A 16994-nucleotide genomic window follows, 5' to 3' on the forward strand; every position below is an offset into this window, starting at 1 on the left:
GGGGGTTAGGGTTAACATTATACAAAGTTATTGTCTGTTATACCTGCATTGTTATCACTCTTTAATTTAATATTGTTTTTTATCAGTATGCTGCTGCTGGAGTAGGTGAATTTACCCTTGGGATTAATAAAGTATCTATCTATCTATCTATCTATCTATCTATCTATCTATCTATCTATCTATCTATCTATCTATCTGTTATACCTGCATTTTTATCACTCTTTAATTTAATATTGTTCTTTATCAGTATGCTGCTCTTGGAGTATGTGAATTTCTAAAATCTATTCTAAAATCTATCTATCTATCTATCTATCTATTATATAGTGCCTTTCATTTCTATTTATCTATCTATTATATAGTGCCTTTCATATCTATCTATCTATTATATAGTGCCTTTCATATCTATCTATCTAAGTACACAGATAAAATGAAAAACAAATATCAGAACTGAGCTCAGAACCAAAAAAAATGTCAAACTGAGTGTTAGATCATTCAAGATGTTTGAGATCAACATATAAAAATATTTAAAGATCCCAAACCATAACACTCTGCCCCCATCACCCTGAAGTGGCTTAAGTGGTAAAGTTATGTCCTGTTAGGCTGCATTTCTTTTGAGAGGATTTGCGATTGTAAGACATGAGTGCAATAAACATGACATGAGTGCTTTCTTTACATGTTAAGATATCACTTTGTGGAAATTGCCAAGTTTGGCAAAGTTGTTTTCCAATTTTATGAACGAGTGTATGTATGAAGGCAGTTTGGCTCACACACTGATAACATCCTTCAGAGAAAGACTATTTTTTTAATTCTCTATTTATATCTAACAGCTTGTCAGTTTGCTCCACTCTTGAAGAAGTACATTCTGATAAGCACCCAGCCACAGCATGTTTGAGTCTCTGATAGTCAAGCGCGGTTACATGCCGCACTTCTGTGGCTAATCTAATGATATCCAATCTAAGGCCTGTGATGAAAATCGACATACTGATTGTATAGATTCCAACCGAGGTGACTTTTAGCATTTTATTATTCTTTCCATTTCTGTAATCATTATGATGGAAAAAAAAATTGGATTTCAACTGATAAGTGAATACGTTTAGCGTGAAATGCTAGAGGAGCGTCTTTTGAAACACTGCGTATACTGTAGGTCCAATAGAAGTATGTGCATTAAATTACTCTAATTCACGGTCTTCAGTTCATACAAATAATACTGCATGCTAGTGATGGGAGGTTTGGCTCTTTTCAAAGATTTGGATCTTTTGTCTCGGCTCCCAACTGGCTCTTCATTTAGTATCATAAGGAGCCTTCTATTTTAGCCTAATTTAGAAATTATGAATGGTTTGTGTGTTGATAAGCAATTTTTCATTTAGTGTTTTCATATAAGCCTTATTTGAATGCTGTAGCTGTGGTTTTCAAAGTTCTGCAGCTCTAGCTTAAAAATGGCATTCAACAAAAGCCTCTTCTTCTTTCGGCTGCAGCCATTAGTGGTTGCCATAGCGGATCATCTTCTTCCATATCTTTCTGTCCTCGTCATCTTGTTCTGTCACACTCATCACCTGCATGTCCTCTCTCACCACATCCATAAACCTTCTCTTAGGTCCTACTATTCTCCTCTTACCTAGCAGTTCTATCCTTAACATCCTTCTACTAATATACCCAGCATCTCTCCTCTGCATATGTCCAAACCAAAGCAATCTCGCCTCTCTGACTTTGTCTCCCAACCGTCCAACCTGAGCTGACCCTCAAATGTCATGATTTCTAATCCTGTCCAATCTTGTCACACCCAATGCAAATCTTAGCATCTTTAACTCTGCCACCTCCAGCTCTGTCTCCTGTGCCACCGTCTCCAGCCCATATAACATAGCTGGTCTCACTACCGTCCTGTAGACCTTCCCTTTCACTCTTGCTGATACCCGTCTGTCACAAAGCACTCCTGACACTTTTCTCCACCCACTCCACCCTGCCTGCACTCTCTTCTTCACCTCATCTTCCCATTACTCTGTACTGTTGATCCCAAGTATTTAAACTCATCCACCTTCACCAACTCAATTCCTTGCATCCTCACCATTTCACTGACCCCCCTCTCATTTACACACATGTATTCTGTCTTGGTGGTCCTACTGACCTTCATTCCTCTCCTCTCATATCTCCACCTCTCCAGGGTCTCCTCAACCTGCTCCCTACTCTCACTGCAGATCACAATGTCATCAGCAAACCTCATAGTCCACGGGGACTCCTGTCTAATGTCATCTGTCAACCTGTCCATCACCATTGCAAATAGAAAAAGGCTCAGAGCCGATCCCTGATGTTATTCCACCTCCGTCACTCCTACCGCAGACCTCACCGCTGTCACACTTCATTTCTGAAACATACGTTTCTGCCACTCCCGACTTCCTCATACAATACCACAGCTCCTCTCGAGTCACCCTGTCATATTCTTTCTCCAGGTCCACAAAGACGCAATGCAACTCCTTCTGGCCTTCTCTCTCTCTCTTTTGGATTTAACAACACGCTGAAATGATTCCACAGAAAATGTATCTTCATTTTTAAAAGTTTTAGTTAAAATTCAAAGTAAAAAAGTATCTATCTATCAATCATATAGTGTCCTTCATGTCTATCTATCTATCTGTCTATCTCTGCGGTGGGCTAGCGCCCTTCCCGGGTTTGTTTCCGGCCTTGCACCCTGTGTTGGCTGGGATTGGCTCCAGCAGGCCCCCGTGACCCTGTAATTAGGATATAGCAGGTTGGATAATGGATGGATGGATGGATTCAGTTATTAACACTGTTTTTGTTTTTGTATGTATCTTATCTATTTTATGTGGTGGTGTTTGTAAATTATTTGTTTTCTGTGTCTCAGTGTTGTCTGCCCTGCCTATTGCACGTAGAGCCACCTAATTAGGCAGCTAAGCTCCTGGTCCCAGCAGTATTTATGTTGACCGCCATAGTGAAAATAAGTTCCTGATGCCAATGTATGTTTATATACTAATTAAATGCATTAGGTTATTGAGCAGAACTCATAACTCAATGTATTTTCTCTAAAACAAAATCTATTGGAGTTACTTCATAGTTGGTACAAAAGGAAAACAAAATTCTTTGTACATGCCAGCTACGCAGTAACTTGGCTGGGTCTATTATGTTGGCCCTTGCACAATTCATTTTGGTTTGTGGGTCATTTTGGAGGCCTATCACCCTTTCTACAACTCCTAGAACACACACTGGCTAAATTTACTATTATCAATTGATTTAGAACATGATGTCTGCGGAATTATGGAGGAAATACCCACAGACTTAAGGAGAACATATAAACTCCAGTCTGAGAATGGAACCCACCACCTTCAGCCATAACATACATACAGTATACAGTATGTGTTATATTTTTGCAAGGGTTCTTCCCCTGGCTTATGTTTAAATTCCTCTTTTATGTCTTGTTTTTTTTTTTTGACTATTATCATTTATGTTAATACTGATTTTTAATTTAATTACTTGTTGCTTTCTGCATTTTATGCCCTTTTTATTTCTTGATCTCTCTCCTATGCCTCTTGGTTTTTTTTAACTAGACACACCCAAGAGGCGGGGTCACCAAAACCTGACCACAAAGATCCGCCCCCGGTCTTTCAATTCAAGCTGGGAAGACGAGTCTCTTGTGGTTCATTGAATGAGAGTAAGGGAGTGTCGTTGTTTGTTTGTCTGTTTGGATTTCTGGTTTGTAAGGTGATTTATTATTTTTGGATTTATTAGTTTTGCTCATTTCTGGATTACGATTAATGAATTTAGGATTGGATCTGTGCCTTGTGCTACTTTTTTCTTAATAAATACTTTATTTATAAAGATTCTTGGAGGACTATTCCATGCTAAAGCTAAAGGAATTTCAATGTTTTTGTTATTCCCTTTACCTTGAGAGATGCTTTGACATATAAAAGAGTGTTTAAATGTTTTGAATCCAAAGCTCCACTTGCCCAGCTGTAAGCCAAAGCCAGCTTTTAAGTAGTGTGACCACCAGGGGGCATTGCAGCACCCCAAACTCCAGACACACTCTCACAGTCCCAATACGATGGAAACATTTGTCACCAAATACCTTGCACAAAGAAGTTGCCAAATACAATATCATTTTTCTCTCCCTTTTCTTCTCCGCACCTACCATTTGAACTTTGTCCGTCCTCCACACCCAACTCTGACTCCCATGGATGTGTGTCAGGTGGTCTCTTATCTTGGACCCAGGAGTACTTCTGGTTCTAGGGCATAGCCCATTGGAAGTACTTCTGGGTCAATCAGAAATCCCAAAATGTAGGGATGGTGAGGGTGGGATTGTGATTGTGAACCTGTAGTCTTGGGACTACAGGTCCCAGCATGCACTGCAGGCTTCTGAGTGGGGAGCCTAACCCAAGAAAGTTGCCACATAGCATATTGGGGGAGAAAATATTTATCAGTGTTCAATCTCTCCCAGTCTTCCCATTGTGCTGGCCTACTGGCCAGGTAAGGATCCTTATTCAGGATGCCATTCCATGTGTGCTGCCCAGTACAGTAGTCTGCAGGGAAGTGAGGCTTTTCTGGGCAGGCTAGGTAGATAGTATTCTGTTTTTGGCTCTAATATGGAAGCCCCACACCTTCACCACTTCTGAGTGCACTGAATCGTAACAATAAGCACCTTCTCTGTTCATGTTATGTCAGGATATTAGGGGCTGGAGCCCATCCTAGCAGCAATGGATTCAAGACAGGAACCAAAGCTGAGTGAGGTTAAAATTCAGAATGGGTGACACCACACGCGCATTGTGGGCCAAATTTAAGGAACTTGAGTATCTGGTCTTGCAGAGTCAGACACAAACACTGAGAAACAACCACAAATGAACTCTTCTTAAATATGGGTAGTGTGACATATAGGAGGCGCTATCGCTCCCTTGAACCCCTGTCCACGACTCCAGACACCAGGTAAAAGTCCAATAAGTGACTTCATTCAATCGCCACAGTGCACAAAGCACCCTCTCCTCCACTATACTCATACAATAACAATTATCAAACACAATAAACCAATCCTCCCACTCCCAGACGCGTTGCCACCCTTCCACCCAGCTCAGCTCACCGTCTGGGAGCTCTCATAGTCCTTTTATATATCCTGACCCAGAAGTGTTCCAATCCCCAGTCCATGTGACTCTCAATCACTTCCGGGTCAGGTGCAAGTCCTTTTCTTCTCACCCCGGAAGCACGTCGCTCTTCCGGGTTATCGGGCACAAAGGAATCTTCGGTCCTCCCTGCAGCTCCCTCTTGCGGCCCCTGTGGTATCCAGCAGGGCTGAGGATAAAACTACAAGTCCATGACTCCCTGCTGGTCTTCGGGGCACCTCCATACTGCAGGGAGGGCTCCATCTGGTGGCCTAGGGGTATTGTCCGGGATGACAAACCGGCCAGATACCACAGTAGAAGCAAATAGATGGCTAACTGAACATCATGTGAAGACACCACTCAAGTGGGGTCAGTGATTTAAACAGCAAAGAGCGCTCACCATTGTCAGAGCACAAGTCTACGGTTATGATGGATAACGCGTTATATTGTATTTCATTGAGTGTCAAGACGTGACATTCGGGAGAATTCGTAATGCAGTTTGCAGCCGCTGTCAACGCGGATATCTTGCTGCAAGCTTTACTGCCACATCTCAGTTGCCTACCACAGTGCTGCCATCTAGTGGATAGACATAGAATTATTTTTTGGTGCCAACAGCTTGCAGAAAATAGTGCTGTAAACAGACAGTCTGTAGTTATGTCATCATGGAAAAAATGTAAAGCAGCTGATGTTTTGAAACAACTCGATTTGTTGCAAGATGAATATTTTGATGACATTGACAATTAATTGGGTGATGTGAATCCTGTAGGCACTGGTACTGATAAGTTGCCCTGAAGGCAATTCTTCATCACAAGGTTGTTACAACTCTCAGGACGGCAGTACTTGGACATTCTGCCAGCCACTGTGCCACCAATGCATTGTGTGTGACAAGCGTGGACAGAGCAAAGAAACGCGTTACATTTACAGCACATGTGCTTCTAAGCCTGCACTCTGTGTGGTGCCATGCCTCTGGGATTGTCATTCAAATGGAGACTTCAAGTCACATAGCTGGTGAAAATGAAGTAATTAGCAGTTACTGTTGATAATAGAACTGTTGCTTTCTTTTACATTTCTTTACATTTTGTTTTTGTTTTGATACAGTTCATTATCATATACTAGCCGTTATCTGCGGCTCCGCCCATGTAGTAGTGAAACAGGACAAACTTTAAAAAATCAATGCAAAAACTTGAAAAATGTCATTCTGGCCAAGCGGAAGGTAGCTAAGCTCGAATGTCAAACGTTGGCGCTGCATCTGATCGTGTTCAGCTCTGATGGGAGAGCGTCCCCCGTATGTCTATAAAAGCATGTGGCCATGATATCTCTGCCAATGAGCAGCTACCTTATAAAACACACGTACAGTAGCTCTGATCTCTCTGTCAAAAATGTCAATCATTACTCCTTAACAATCTCTAGATGACAATGTATGCTGAACAAACAGGTATCGCTAGCTAAGCGGAGGCAAGGTGCACTCCAACATGTGGCGAGAGATGGAGCGACTCAAACGGAGACTGGCACGTGAGTGAGCAGAGCCCTGCCTGGCTCCCCACTCCTGAGGTCCTGCTTCCCCCTCCCCTCGGCCCGCTGCCTCTCTCTCGGATTCGCGCTAATAAATCAGTGCTACAATCGAACTCTGATACTTAGCGCAGAATCAACCAGAATGTTCAAGCAAATTACAAAAAAAAAAATAATCTAAATCCATTAAGTAGTTCTCTCATGAAAGACATAATATCAGACAAACAGACGTTTAATTTTATATATATATATATATATATATATATATATATATATATATATATATATATATATATATATATATATATATATATATATATATATACAGAGATGCAGCATCCTGGTAATAAGTGGTCCAGCCATCAATGTGTTAAGCCTGTAATAATTTTAATTTGGGCTTTTACCTGTTATTCATTATACTAATCACTAGAAGAGCACAATGTGTCCCTAAATGTACCCCACAGACTTTCTGCATGCATATTTTAATACAAGAGAACAAGCATACTGTACCTGCTTAACATCATAGCCAAACAGAGCATAGTTGAGATCTGGCGAGATGGAATACTTTGTAGCATTAAATGTGACCTGAAAAGAAAACACAAAAACAGAAACTCATTCGGATTGCTCAGCAAGAGTAAGTGGACACATCACAATGTATTTTTCAGATGTTGTAAAATATCAGTTGCAGCTGATTGTGCCATTCAAAGTCAAAATCACGTCAAGTCATTTTCTAACCCACTTAGTCCTGAATAGGGTCACAGGTTTTCTAGAGCCTGTCCTAGCTAGCATAGGGTGCAAGGCAGGAACAAACCCTGGACATGACAGGGTGAACACACACATCCACGGGCCAACTTAGTGTCTCCAGTTCACCTAACTCACATGTCTATGGACAATGGGAGGAAACCCATGCTGACACGGGGAGAACATGCAAAAGTCTATGCAGGGAGGACCCGAGAAGTGAACCCTGTTCTCCATACTGCAAGGTAGCAGTGCTGTCACTGTGCCACCCCTAGTGAGAATGCATCACAGATAATTTTCAAAAACAATAAAGATTAATATAGCCAGCTCAGAAATTACAGAAGTCAAGGAGACACAGGAAGCAGCAAAGACTACCATGGACATGTATGGTGAATATGTCATGTCAAGTCAAGTGGATTAGGGCTGCCTTCGTGAGGCATCAAATCTCAATCCAGGCAGTTTTCATGTGGAACGAGCTGCCTGCCTCCATTTAAAATTCTGACTCCCTCGATATTGTAAGAAGTGTTTGAAGACTGGTTTGCTTGAGGAATTTGTATTAGATAAATCAATATTAATTTTAGGGGAATTTGTATTAGATAAATCAATATTAATTTTAGTATAGTTGGCAGGATAGATAGTTCTATAGATCAATACAATTAATTTTGGTATAGTTGGCAGGATAGATAGTTCTATAGATCGGTAGATATTAATTTTAGTATAGTTGGCAGGATAGATAGTTCTATAGATCAATAGATATTAATTTTAGTATAGTTGGCAGGATAGATAGATCGATACATATTAATTTTAGTATAGTTGGCAGGATAGATAGATCGATAGATATTAATTTTAGTATAGTTGGCAGGACAGATAGTTCTATAGATCGATAGATATTAATTTTAGTATAGTTGGCAGGACAGATAGTTCTATAGATCGATACATATTAATTTTAGTATAGTTGGGAGGATAGATAGATTGATAGATCTATAGATATTAAATTCAGTATAGTGGGCAGGATAGATAGATCGATAGATATTAATTTTAGTATAGTTGGCAGGATAGATAGATCGATAGATATTAATTTTAGTATAATTGGCAAAATAGATAGATAGATAGATAGATAGATAGATAGATAGATAGATAGATAGATAGATAGATAGATAGATAGATAGATAGGCAAAAAAGGCACTATACATAATTTAATAGATAGATCAGATAGATGTGAAAAGGACAAATAAATGAACAAACTTTATTTATCCCCAGGCAGAAATTCAGCTCTTCTGAAAGGTTATTTTAACTAACGAAGGTGTGATCAGTGTCACCCCTGGTTAGTTGCCCATAACGGTGGTGACTGTCACTCTTGTACGCTTCAGTAGTTCTCTAGCTCTGTTTTTTTCCTCCTGCATAGTGCTGCCAGCTGCATGATGTTATGCTCTGAAACTGTGTGCTGTCTCTCTGTTAAACACTAACCCTATCACAAAGAAACACAGGTGCCCTTCAACAACACCCTCTTACACAGCATTTCAATGAGAAACAAACACACCCTTACCCATCCCCTTTGTGGGATCAGCTGCAGGCTTACCGTGTGACATAGTTTTTACACGAGTATTAGAACATTTAAAAGACCAAGTCCCTCCCTGTCCTCTCTCCCTCGCTACCTCCGAGCTGCAGAACCCGCTTGATGAGGAGGACTTCGTGTCCTTTTGACCTGGCAAGGGGAGCTGGTCTGCCACATTTCACAGCTGTGTGCTTTTCTGCTGTTGACAAACCCCCTTCTGAATACGGTCACGTGTTTGTACCTGCCGGTTCAACAATAAGGATTTTGTACCTTGGAAACCTGACCCCTTTTCAAGTCTCCTTTGCAACTTTGTGACCCAAGTTTGACAAAGTGAAACTTGCATTTTGTTCTGGTCTCTTCACTTGCAAATGGTCAGTTTTGTACCCTTGTCCCAAACTGATGTTTACTTGATTACCTTTGTAGGTTGCTTGGGATAAAAGAGTCTGGTTAGCAAATAAATGTAAATGCCATATAATGGAAAAGGTGTCCAGGGACAAGAAAATTCCCATGATGTAAATATAAAATATGAAAGACCTTGAAGTACTGCAGGGGCTGGTGCGATGCCCGGGGTTTGTTTCCTGCCTTGCACCCTGTGCTGGCTGGGATTGGCTCCAGCTGTGACCTTGTAGTTAGGATATAACAGGTTGGATAATGGATGGTTGGATGGATAATGACTGACTGGCAGAGCATGAAGGAGATAAGTGACCTGCAGTTTTGGCCACACAGATATGAGTCCTAGTGACTACCCAAGTGACCAGTCAACAGCACACAGACTAAAATGGACAGAGAATTAGAGGAGAACCTCTTGGTCAAAACTTGCTGTATGCCCACTTACAGGACCCATCCTGGTAGATGGGTAGATGCAGGCAGGGCTGTCTTAATGCATGGGCACGCTGGGCAGTTGCATGAGCATAGGAGCCCCATGCTAATCTATGTATGACTTGTGATTTGCTGAATGGTTGTGTAGGTAGGGGCACTGCTTTGCCCGGGGGTCTATATAGCTGTTAAGACGGCCCTGGATGCTGGGGTACTTTGTGAAGTAAATAAAGCCAAAACGAAACCACCATTTATATGAATCAGGAACCTTCCCCCTTTGTAACTGCTTTGCTGCGGAATACAAATGACGCGGCCTTCTCGACATTCAGGGAGCTTGTTAGCAGCTTTGTCAGATGGCAAATTGTATACCAAAGAAAAAAGATTTTCAGCATGAGCAATAGGACTCGGGATTCCTAGCTGTAATTGCGACGTGTTAAGCCACGTAAGTGTGAGCAGCCTGGAAATGGCATTTGTCCACCGGACGAGTAAAGAGGAGGCGGCCGCGGTGTGTTTGACTCAGATAAACTAGGAGGGAAATCGAATCTGTGCGGGCTGCAAAAGAAATACATTTACTCCTCACTGGTAATAGACATTTTCTTTTCTGCCACATAGGGATATAATCATCAAAGCTGCTGCAAGAAGCAGTGAAAATTTTAATATTCCTGGGGCTGCAAAAAAAGCTTGATAATAAAGCAGCATGAGGAGTGATGGGGAAAAAAGGGAATTAAGGATAATATTTTAAGAAAACACGCTCGGCAAATTTGACAGACTGAAGATGAAAACTGTTATGTGTGTAACAGGAAACAATCAACAAATGAAACAGTACAATTCCCAGTCAATTAAGGCATTGCAAATTTAGTTCTTTTGTTTTTTTTCTGAATATTTCCAAATCACATCAACTCTAATTTGGCATTGGAGAGAAAAGCGAGCTCTATAACAGTAAATTAGACCAAATGCCATCACTCCCCAAAGAATAAAATGGCAGCAATGTGTAACTCTCGAGTTTCTGAATACACAATGGGCGGTCGGAAAATCGAGAGTACAGCTTGTGAGAAGGATTTAGGAGTCGTAGTGGACTCTAAGCTATCGACTTCCAGACAGTGTTCAGAAGCCATTAAGAAGGCTCACAGGTTATATAGCACCCTGATGTGTGGAGTACAAGTCACAGGAGGTTCTGCTCAAGCTTCATAACACTCTGGTGAGGCCTCATCTGGAGTACTGTGTGCAGTTTTGGTCTCCAGGCTACAAAAAAGGACATAACAGCACTAGAAAAGGTCCAGAGAAGAGCGACCAGGCTGATTATGGGGCTACAGGGGATGAGTTAGGAGGAGAGATTACAGGACTTACGAGTCCCAGTGGACTCTAAGCTATCAACTGCCAGACAGTGTTCAGAAGCCATTAAGAAGGCTCACAGGTTATATAGCGCCTTGATGTGTGGAGTACAAGTCACAGGAGGTTCTGCTCAAGCTTTTTAACACACTAGTGAGGCCTAATTTGAAGTCCTGTGTGCAGTTTTGGTCTCCAGGCTACAAAAAAGGACATAACAGCACTAGAAAAGGTCCAGAGAAGAGCGACCAGGCTGATTACAGGGCTACAGGGGATGAGTTAGGAGGAGAGATTACAGGACTTACGAGTCCCAGTGGACTTTAAGCTATCAACTGCCAGACAGTGTTCAGAAGACATTAAGAAGGCTAACAGAATGTCAGGTTATATAGCGCCCTGATGTGTGGAGTACAAGTCCATGGAGGTTCTGTTCAAGCTTTTTAACACACTGGTGAGGCCTCATCTGGAGTACTGGGTGCAGTTTTGGTCTCCAGGCTACAAAAAGGACATAACAGTGCTAGAAAAGGTCAAGAGAAGAGCGACCAGGATGATTACTGGTCTACAGGGGATGAGTTAGGAGGAAAGATTAACAGAGCTGAGCCTTTACAGTTTAAACAAAAGAAGATTAAGACATTAGTGAAGTGTTTAACTGCGGTGGGCTGGCGCCCTGCCCGGGGTTTGTTTCCTGCCTTGCTCCCAGTGTTGGCTGGGATTGGCTCCAGCAGACCCCACAACCCTGTAGTTAGGATATAGTGGGTTAGATAATGGATGGATGGATGGATGAAGTGTTAAAAATTAAGAAGTCCAGTCCAATGGATCGAGACTGAGTTGAAAATGAGTTCAGCTAGAACACGGGGACACAGTTGGAAACTTGTTAAGGGTAAATTTCGCACAAACATTAGGAAGTTTTTCTTCACACAGAGAACCACAGACATGTGCAATAAGTGGCCAAGTAGCATGGTAGACAGTTCAACTTTAGGGGCCTTCAAAACTTCACATCTTATACTGCCATTCATATCTATCTATCTATCATATAGTGCATTTCCTATCTATTATATAGTGCCTTTCTTGTCTATCTATCTGTCTATCATATTGTGCCTTTCTTGTCTATGTATTATATAATGCCTTTCTTGTCTATCTACCTATCATATAGTGCCTTTCATATCTATCTATATACAGTGCATCCAGAAAGTATTCACAGCGCATCACTTTTTCCACATTTTGTTATGTTTCAGCCTTATTCCAAAATGGATTAAATTCATTTTTTTCCTCAGAATTCTACACACAACACCCCATAATGACAATGTGAAAAAAGTTTACTTGAGATTTTTGCAAATTTATTAAAAATAAAACAATTGAGAAAGCACATGTACATAAGTATTCACAGCCTTTGTCATGAAGCTCCAAATTGAGCTCAGGTGCATCCTGTTTCCCCTGATCATCCTTGAGATGTTTCTGCAGCTTCATTGGAGTCCACCTGTGGTAAATTCAGTTGACTGGACATGATTTGGAAAGGCACATACCTGTCTATAGAAGGTCCCACAGTTGACAGTTCATGTCAGAGCACAAACCAAGCATAAAGTCAAAGGAATTGTCTGTAGACCTCCAAGACAGGATTGTCTCGAGGCTCAAATCTGGGAAGGTTACAGAAAAATTTCTGCTGCTTTGAAGGTCCCAATGAGGACAGTGGCCTCCATTATCCGTAAGTGGAAGAAGTTCAAAACCACCAGGACTCTTCCTAGAGCTGGCCAGCCATCTAAACTGAGCGATCGGGGGAGAAGGGCCTTAGTCAGGGAGGTGACCAAGAACCTGATGGTAACTCTGTCAGAGCTCCAGAGGTCCTCAGTGGAGAGAGGAGAACCTTCCAGAAGGACAACCATCTCTGCCGCAATCCACCAATCAGGCCTGTATGGTAGAGTGGCCAGACGGAAGCCACTCCTTAGTAAAAGGCACATGGCAGCTCACCTGGAGTTTGCCAAAAGGCACCTAAAGGACTCTTAGACCATGAGAAACAAAATTCTCTGGTCTGATGAGATGAAGATTGAACTCTTTGGTGTGAATGCCAGGTGTCACGTTTGGATGAAACCAGGCACCGCTCATCACCAGGCCAATACCATCCTTACAGTGAAGCTTAGTGGTGGCAGCATCATGCTGTGGGGGGCAGGAACTGGGAGACTAGTCAGGATAAAGGGAAAGATGACTGCAGCAATGTACAGAGACATCCTGGATGAAAACCTGCTCCAGAGCGCTCTTGACCTCAGACTGGGGTGACGGTTCATCTTTCAGCAGGACAACGACCCTAAGCACACAGCCAAGATATCAAAGGAGTGGCTTCAGGACAACTCTGTGAATGTCCTTGAGTGGCCCAGCCAGAGCCCAGACTTGAATCTGACTGAATATCTCTGGAGAGATCTTAAAATGGCTGTGCACCGACGCTTCCCATCCAACCTGATGGAGCTTGAGAGGTGCTGCAAAGAGGAATGGGCGAAACTGGCCAAGGATAGGTGTGCCAAGCTTGTGGCATCATATTCAGAAAGACTTGAGGCTGGAATTGAGTACTGAGCAAAGGCTGTGAATACTTATGGACATGGGATTTCTCAGTGTTTTTATTTTTAATAAATTTGCAAAAACCTCAAGTAAACTTTTTTCATGTTTTCATTATGGGGTGTTGTGTGTAGAATTCTGAGGAAAAAAATGAATTTAATCCATTTTGGAATAAGGCTGTAACATAGCAAAATGTGGAAAAAGTGATGCGCTGTGAATACTTTCCGGATGCACTGTATCTATCTATCTATCATATAGTGCCTTTCACAGCTATCTATCTATCTATCTATCTATCTATCATATAGTGCCTTTCCTATCTATCTAAGAGCCTCTGTTTAAAGCCAAATTTCCCCCAGGGACAAATAAAGTTCTATCTATATTATGATAAGGCTACAGAAGGTGCCATGAGTAATAACAGCTGTGTCAAATTTTTCCAACTCCAAATTACTTACAAATGTAGAGTTTTTCAGAAGTGTTGTCGTCTTATTAGTCATAACATTTAGCTTAATCACATTTCCTTCTTTACTTCTATAGACCAGTTCTTCATCTGTTTTTAAAAAAAAAGACAATACATTGTATAAAGTCAATAAAGCACAGATGGCGAGAAGTTTCTAATAACTGTAAACAGCATCTCAAGTTCTCATTGTGTTTTTTCCTGTTATATGGAGAGAACTCTTTTCAAGAAATTCCATTTTCTCCTTTAAAATCCCAACCCCTTTCATTCTACTGGAAGTTACCAACAACAGGAATGTAAATGTACCTTATTAACGGACATATACAGTAAATACACAACAGGTTATGAATAGCATAATATAACATTCTCAAACAGTTTATCATCTTACTTTTTAACCTGCTTGTAGGAAGGCCACAGCCTATCCTGGAACTTTACCCTCAGATTCAGTCTCTCTGAAGCCAGACGTATAACATATACATCTGGAGACAGCCATGAGTGAAATGTGCTTAAAAGTGGGTGGGAACAATTAGAGGGCTCACTGAATGTCACATCGCTAAACCAATCCAGTGCCTCTTGAGGGGCGGTGCTCAAACTAGGGGTGGATCTTTTGGCACTGCAAAGATCAGAGGGGCTCACGATAATCTGGTCTGACAGACAACAAACTTCCGTTTACTCTGGAAAAGTCTCCTTAAAAAAACCCTATTAGACATATAAATGTGTCAAGTGTGCAGAAGACAATTTGCACTTTTTTTTAATAACCATAACCTGATGTACGAGGGAAGTGTGACAGCGATGAGGTCTGCGGTAGGATTGACAACAACAACAACAACATTTATTTCTATAGCACATTTTCATATAAATGATGGAGTTCAGAGTGCTTTACAGGATGAAGAAATAGAAAAAAGACAAAATATATTAAAAAATAAAATTAGGCAATACTAATTAACATAGAATAAAAGGAATGTCCGATGGCCAGGGAGGACAGAAAAAAATAAATAAATAAACTCCAGATGGCTGGAGAAAGAAATAAAATCTGCAAGGGTTCTGAGGCCACGAGACCACCCGGCTCACTCTAGGCATTCTACCTCACGTAAATGACCTGAATCAGTCTGTAGATGTATTCAGGGTGGAGCTGGGATTACATCAGGGATCGGCTCTGAGCCCTTTCTTATTTGCAATGGTGATGGACTGGTTGACAGACGAGATTAGACAGGAATCCCCGTGGACTATGATGTTTGCTGATGACATTGTGATCTGTAGTGAGAGTAGGGAGCAGGGTGAGATGAACCATGGAGAGGTGGAGGTACACACTGGAGAGAAGGGGAATGAGAGTCAGTAGGAGTGTGTGAATGAGAGCTGAGTGAGCAGGTTGAGGAGACCCTGAAGAGGTGGACATCTGCTCTAGAGAGAAGAGGAATGAAGGTCAGTAGGACCACCAAGACAGAATACATGGAGATCAGTGGAATGGTGAGGATGCAGGGAGTAGATTTTGCGAAGGTGGATGAGTTTAAATACTTAGGATCAACAGTACAAAGTAATGGGGATTGTGGAAGAGAAGTGAAGAAGAGAGTGCAGGCAGGGTGGAATAGGTGGAGAAGAGTGTCAGGAGTGAATTGTGACAGACGGGTATCAGCAAGAGTGAAAGGGAAGGTCTACAGGACGGTAGTGAGACCAGCTGTGCAATATGGGCTGGAGACGGTGGCACAGGAGACAGAGCTGGAGGTGGCAGAATTAAAGATGCTAACAGAGCAAGATGTAGAGGACATGAAGATATGGAAAAAGTTGATCTGCAGTGGTGATCCCTAATGGGAGTAGCCGAAAGTAGAAGAACCTGATGTAGGTTAAGAGCCCTTGTGCAGCAGCAGATTATACATTGGTATTTGAAAACATCAATGGATGAGAGGTAAGCGTGAACAATAAGAGAAGATCTGATCATGTCTTACTTACACCAAAAGCCTTTGATCAGATGACAGCTACTTTCTTATTATCCAAGCCAAAAGCTCTTGAGTGGGTTTGGGAAGTTATGAACTGTTATAATATTTATAAGTTTCTATAAAGTTGTAACTTCTTCTTGGGGATAAATAACGTATTATCTATCCATGAATCATTGACCCTAACTTGTGGCTGTGTGAGCAAGTGCTTCTGTAGATGGACTGGCATCCTTTCCAGGGTTGCCATCTTTGAGTCCGAACTGGGCAAAGTGGGTTTAGGAAATGGAAGGGTGAAAGACATGTAAGAATAACACCATCCTAACAAAGCAAAAACTTGAAGTACGGCCTTTTTATATTTAAAATCTATGCCTGAAACAGTCTTCTTTAAAATGAAGTATGGAAGTGCTTGTGTTCTTCCATATTATTTTCCCATAGGTTGCCATTAAAGTAGAAATTCATGACAGAACAGCATGTTTTATTTAACAGCCTTTACTGTCCTGAAAAGATGCTTTCCTCAGGATCAATGGCCGTCAATTAAGGGTTAGATTTTTTATTTATTTTTTTGTAAAGTCTAAGGCTACTGTGCTTGGGGGAAATGAACTTTCTTATAAAGCCATTGCAATAAAAGCTGTAAAAACTTACTGTATTAATTTTGAAGAAGTGACTGATGCTCAATATTAGGTGGATTAAAAACATCTGGCCCCTCAGAATGGTGTTAAAATGGGTTTAGCTCAGTTATTCATTTCAGCTCCTGCTCTGCACGTCACAGAATGCTTTTTAGGGCACACAAAGGTTTGCGGCCACAAACAAATTCAAGGCCCAAATGGCACTTTGTGCTGTGTAGAAAGTACACAAGCAGAACTGTAAATTGATGAGAACCTAAAAGTTCAGTGGTCCAACTTTAAAGCAAAGTTGAACTCTGTACCATTAATAAAAATCATAAAAAAGTGGATTAGTTGACCCTGAGGTGCAGTGAACTGAGAAAATAATCACACGCCTTCACTTTTTACACACTTTGTTTCTGTTCTTGT

At 41.3% G+C, this 16994-nt stretch overlaps 1 protein-coding gene across 1 annotated transcript in view; it reads right to left on the bottom strand.

Annotated features, from left to right (window-relative positions):
* Nucleotides 1-16994, bottom strand: part of LOC120530489 (inactive dipeptidyl peptidase 10-like) — a 357045-nt gene that overhangs the window by 258697 nt on the left and 81354 nt on the right. Inside the window, exons 4-5 of the mRNA XM_039754919.1 lie at nt 14031-14125; nt 7113-7187 (exon numbers count right to left, since the gene is read on the bottom strand). Coding sequence (XP_039610853.1) covers nt 7113-7187; nt 14031-14125 — 170 coding nt within the window. The remainder of the gene's footprint in view (nt 1-7112; nt 7188-14030; nt 14126-16994) is intronic.

This window comes from Polypterus senegalus, chromosome 6 (assembly GCF_016835505.1).
Source record: "Polypterus senegalus isolate Bchr_013 chromosome 6, ASM1683550v1, whole genome shotgun sequence".
Taxonomy (NCBI): Eukaryota; Metazoa; Chordata; class Cladistia; order Polypteriformes; family Polypteridae; genus Polypterus; species Polypterus senegalus.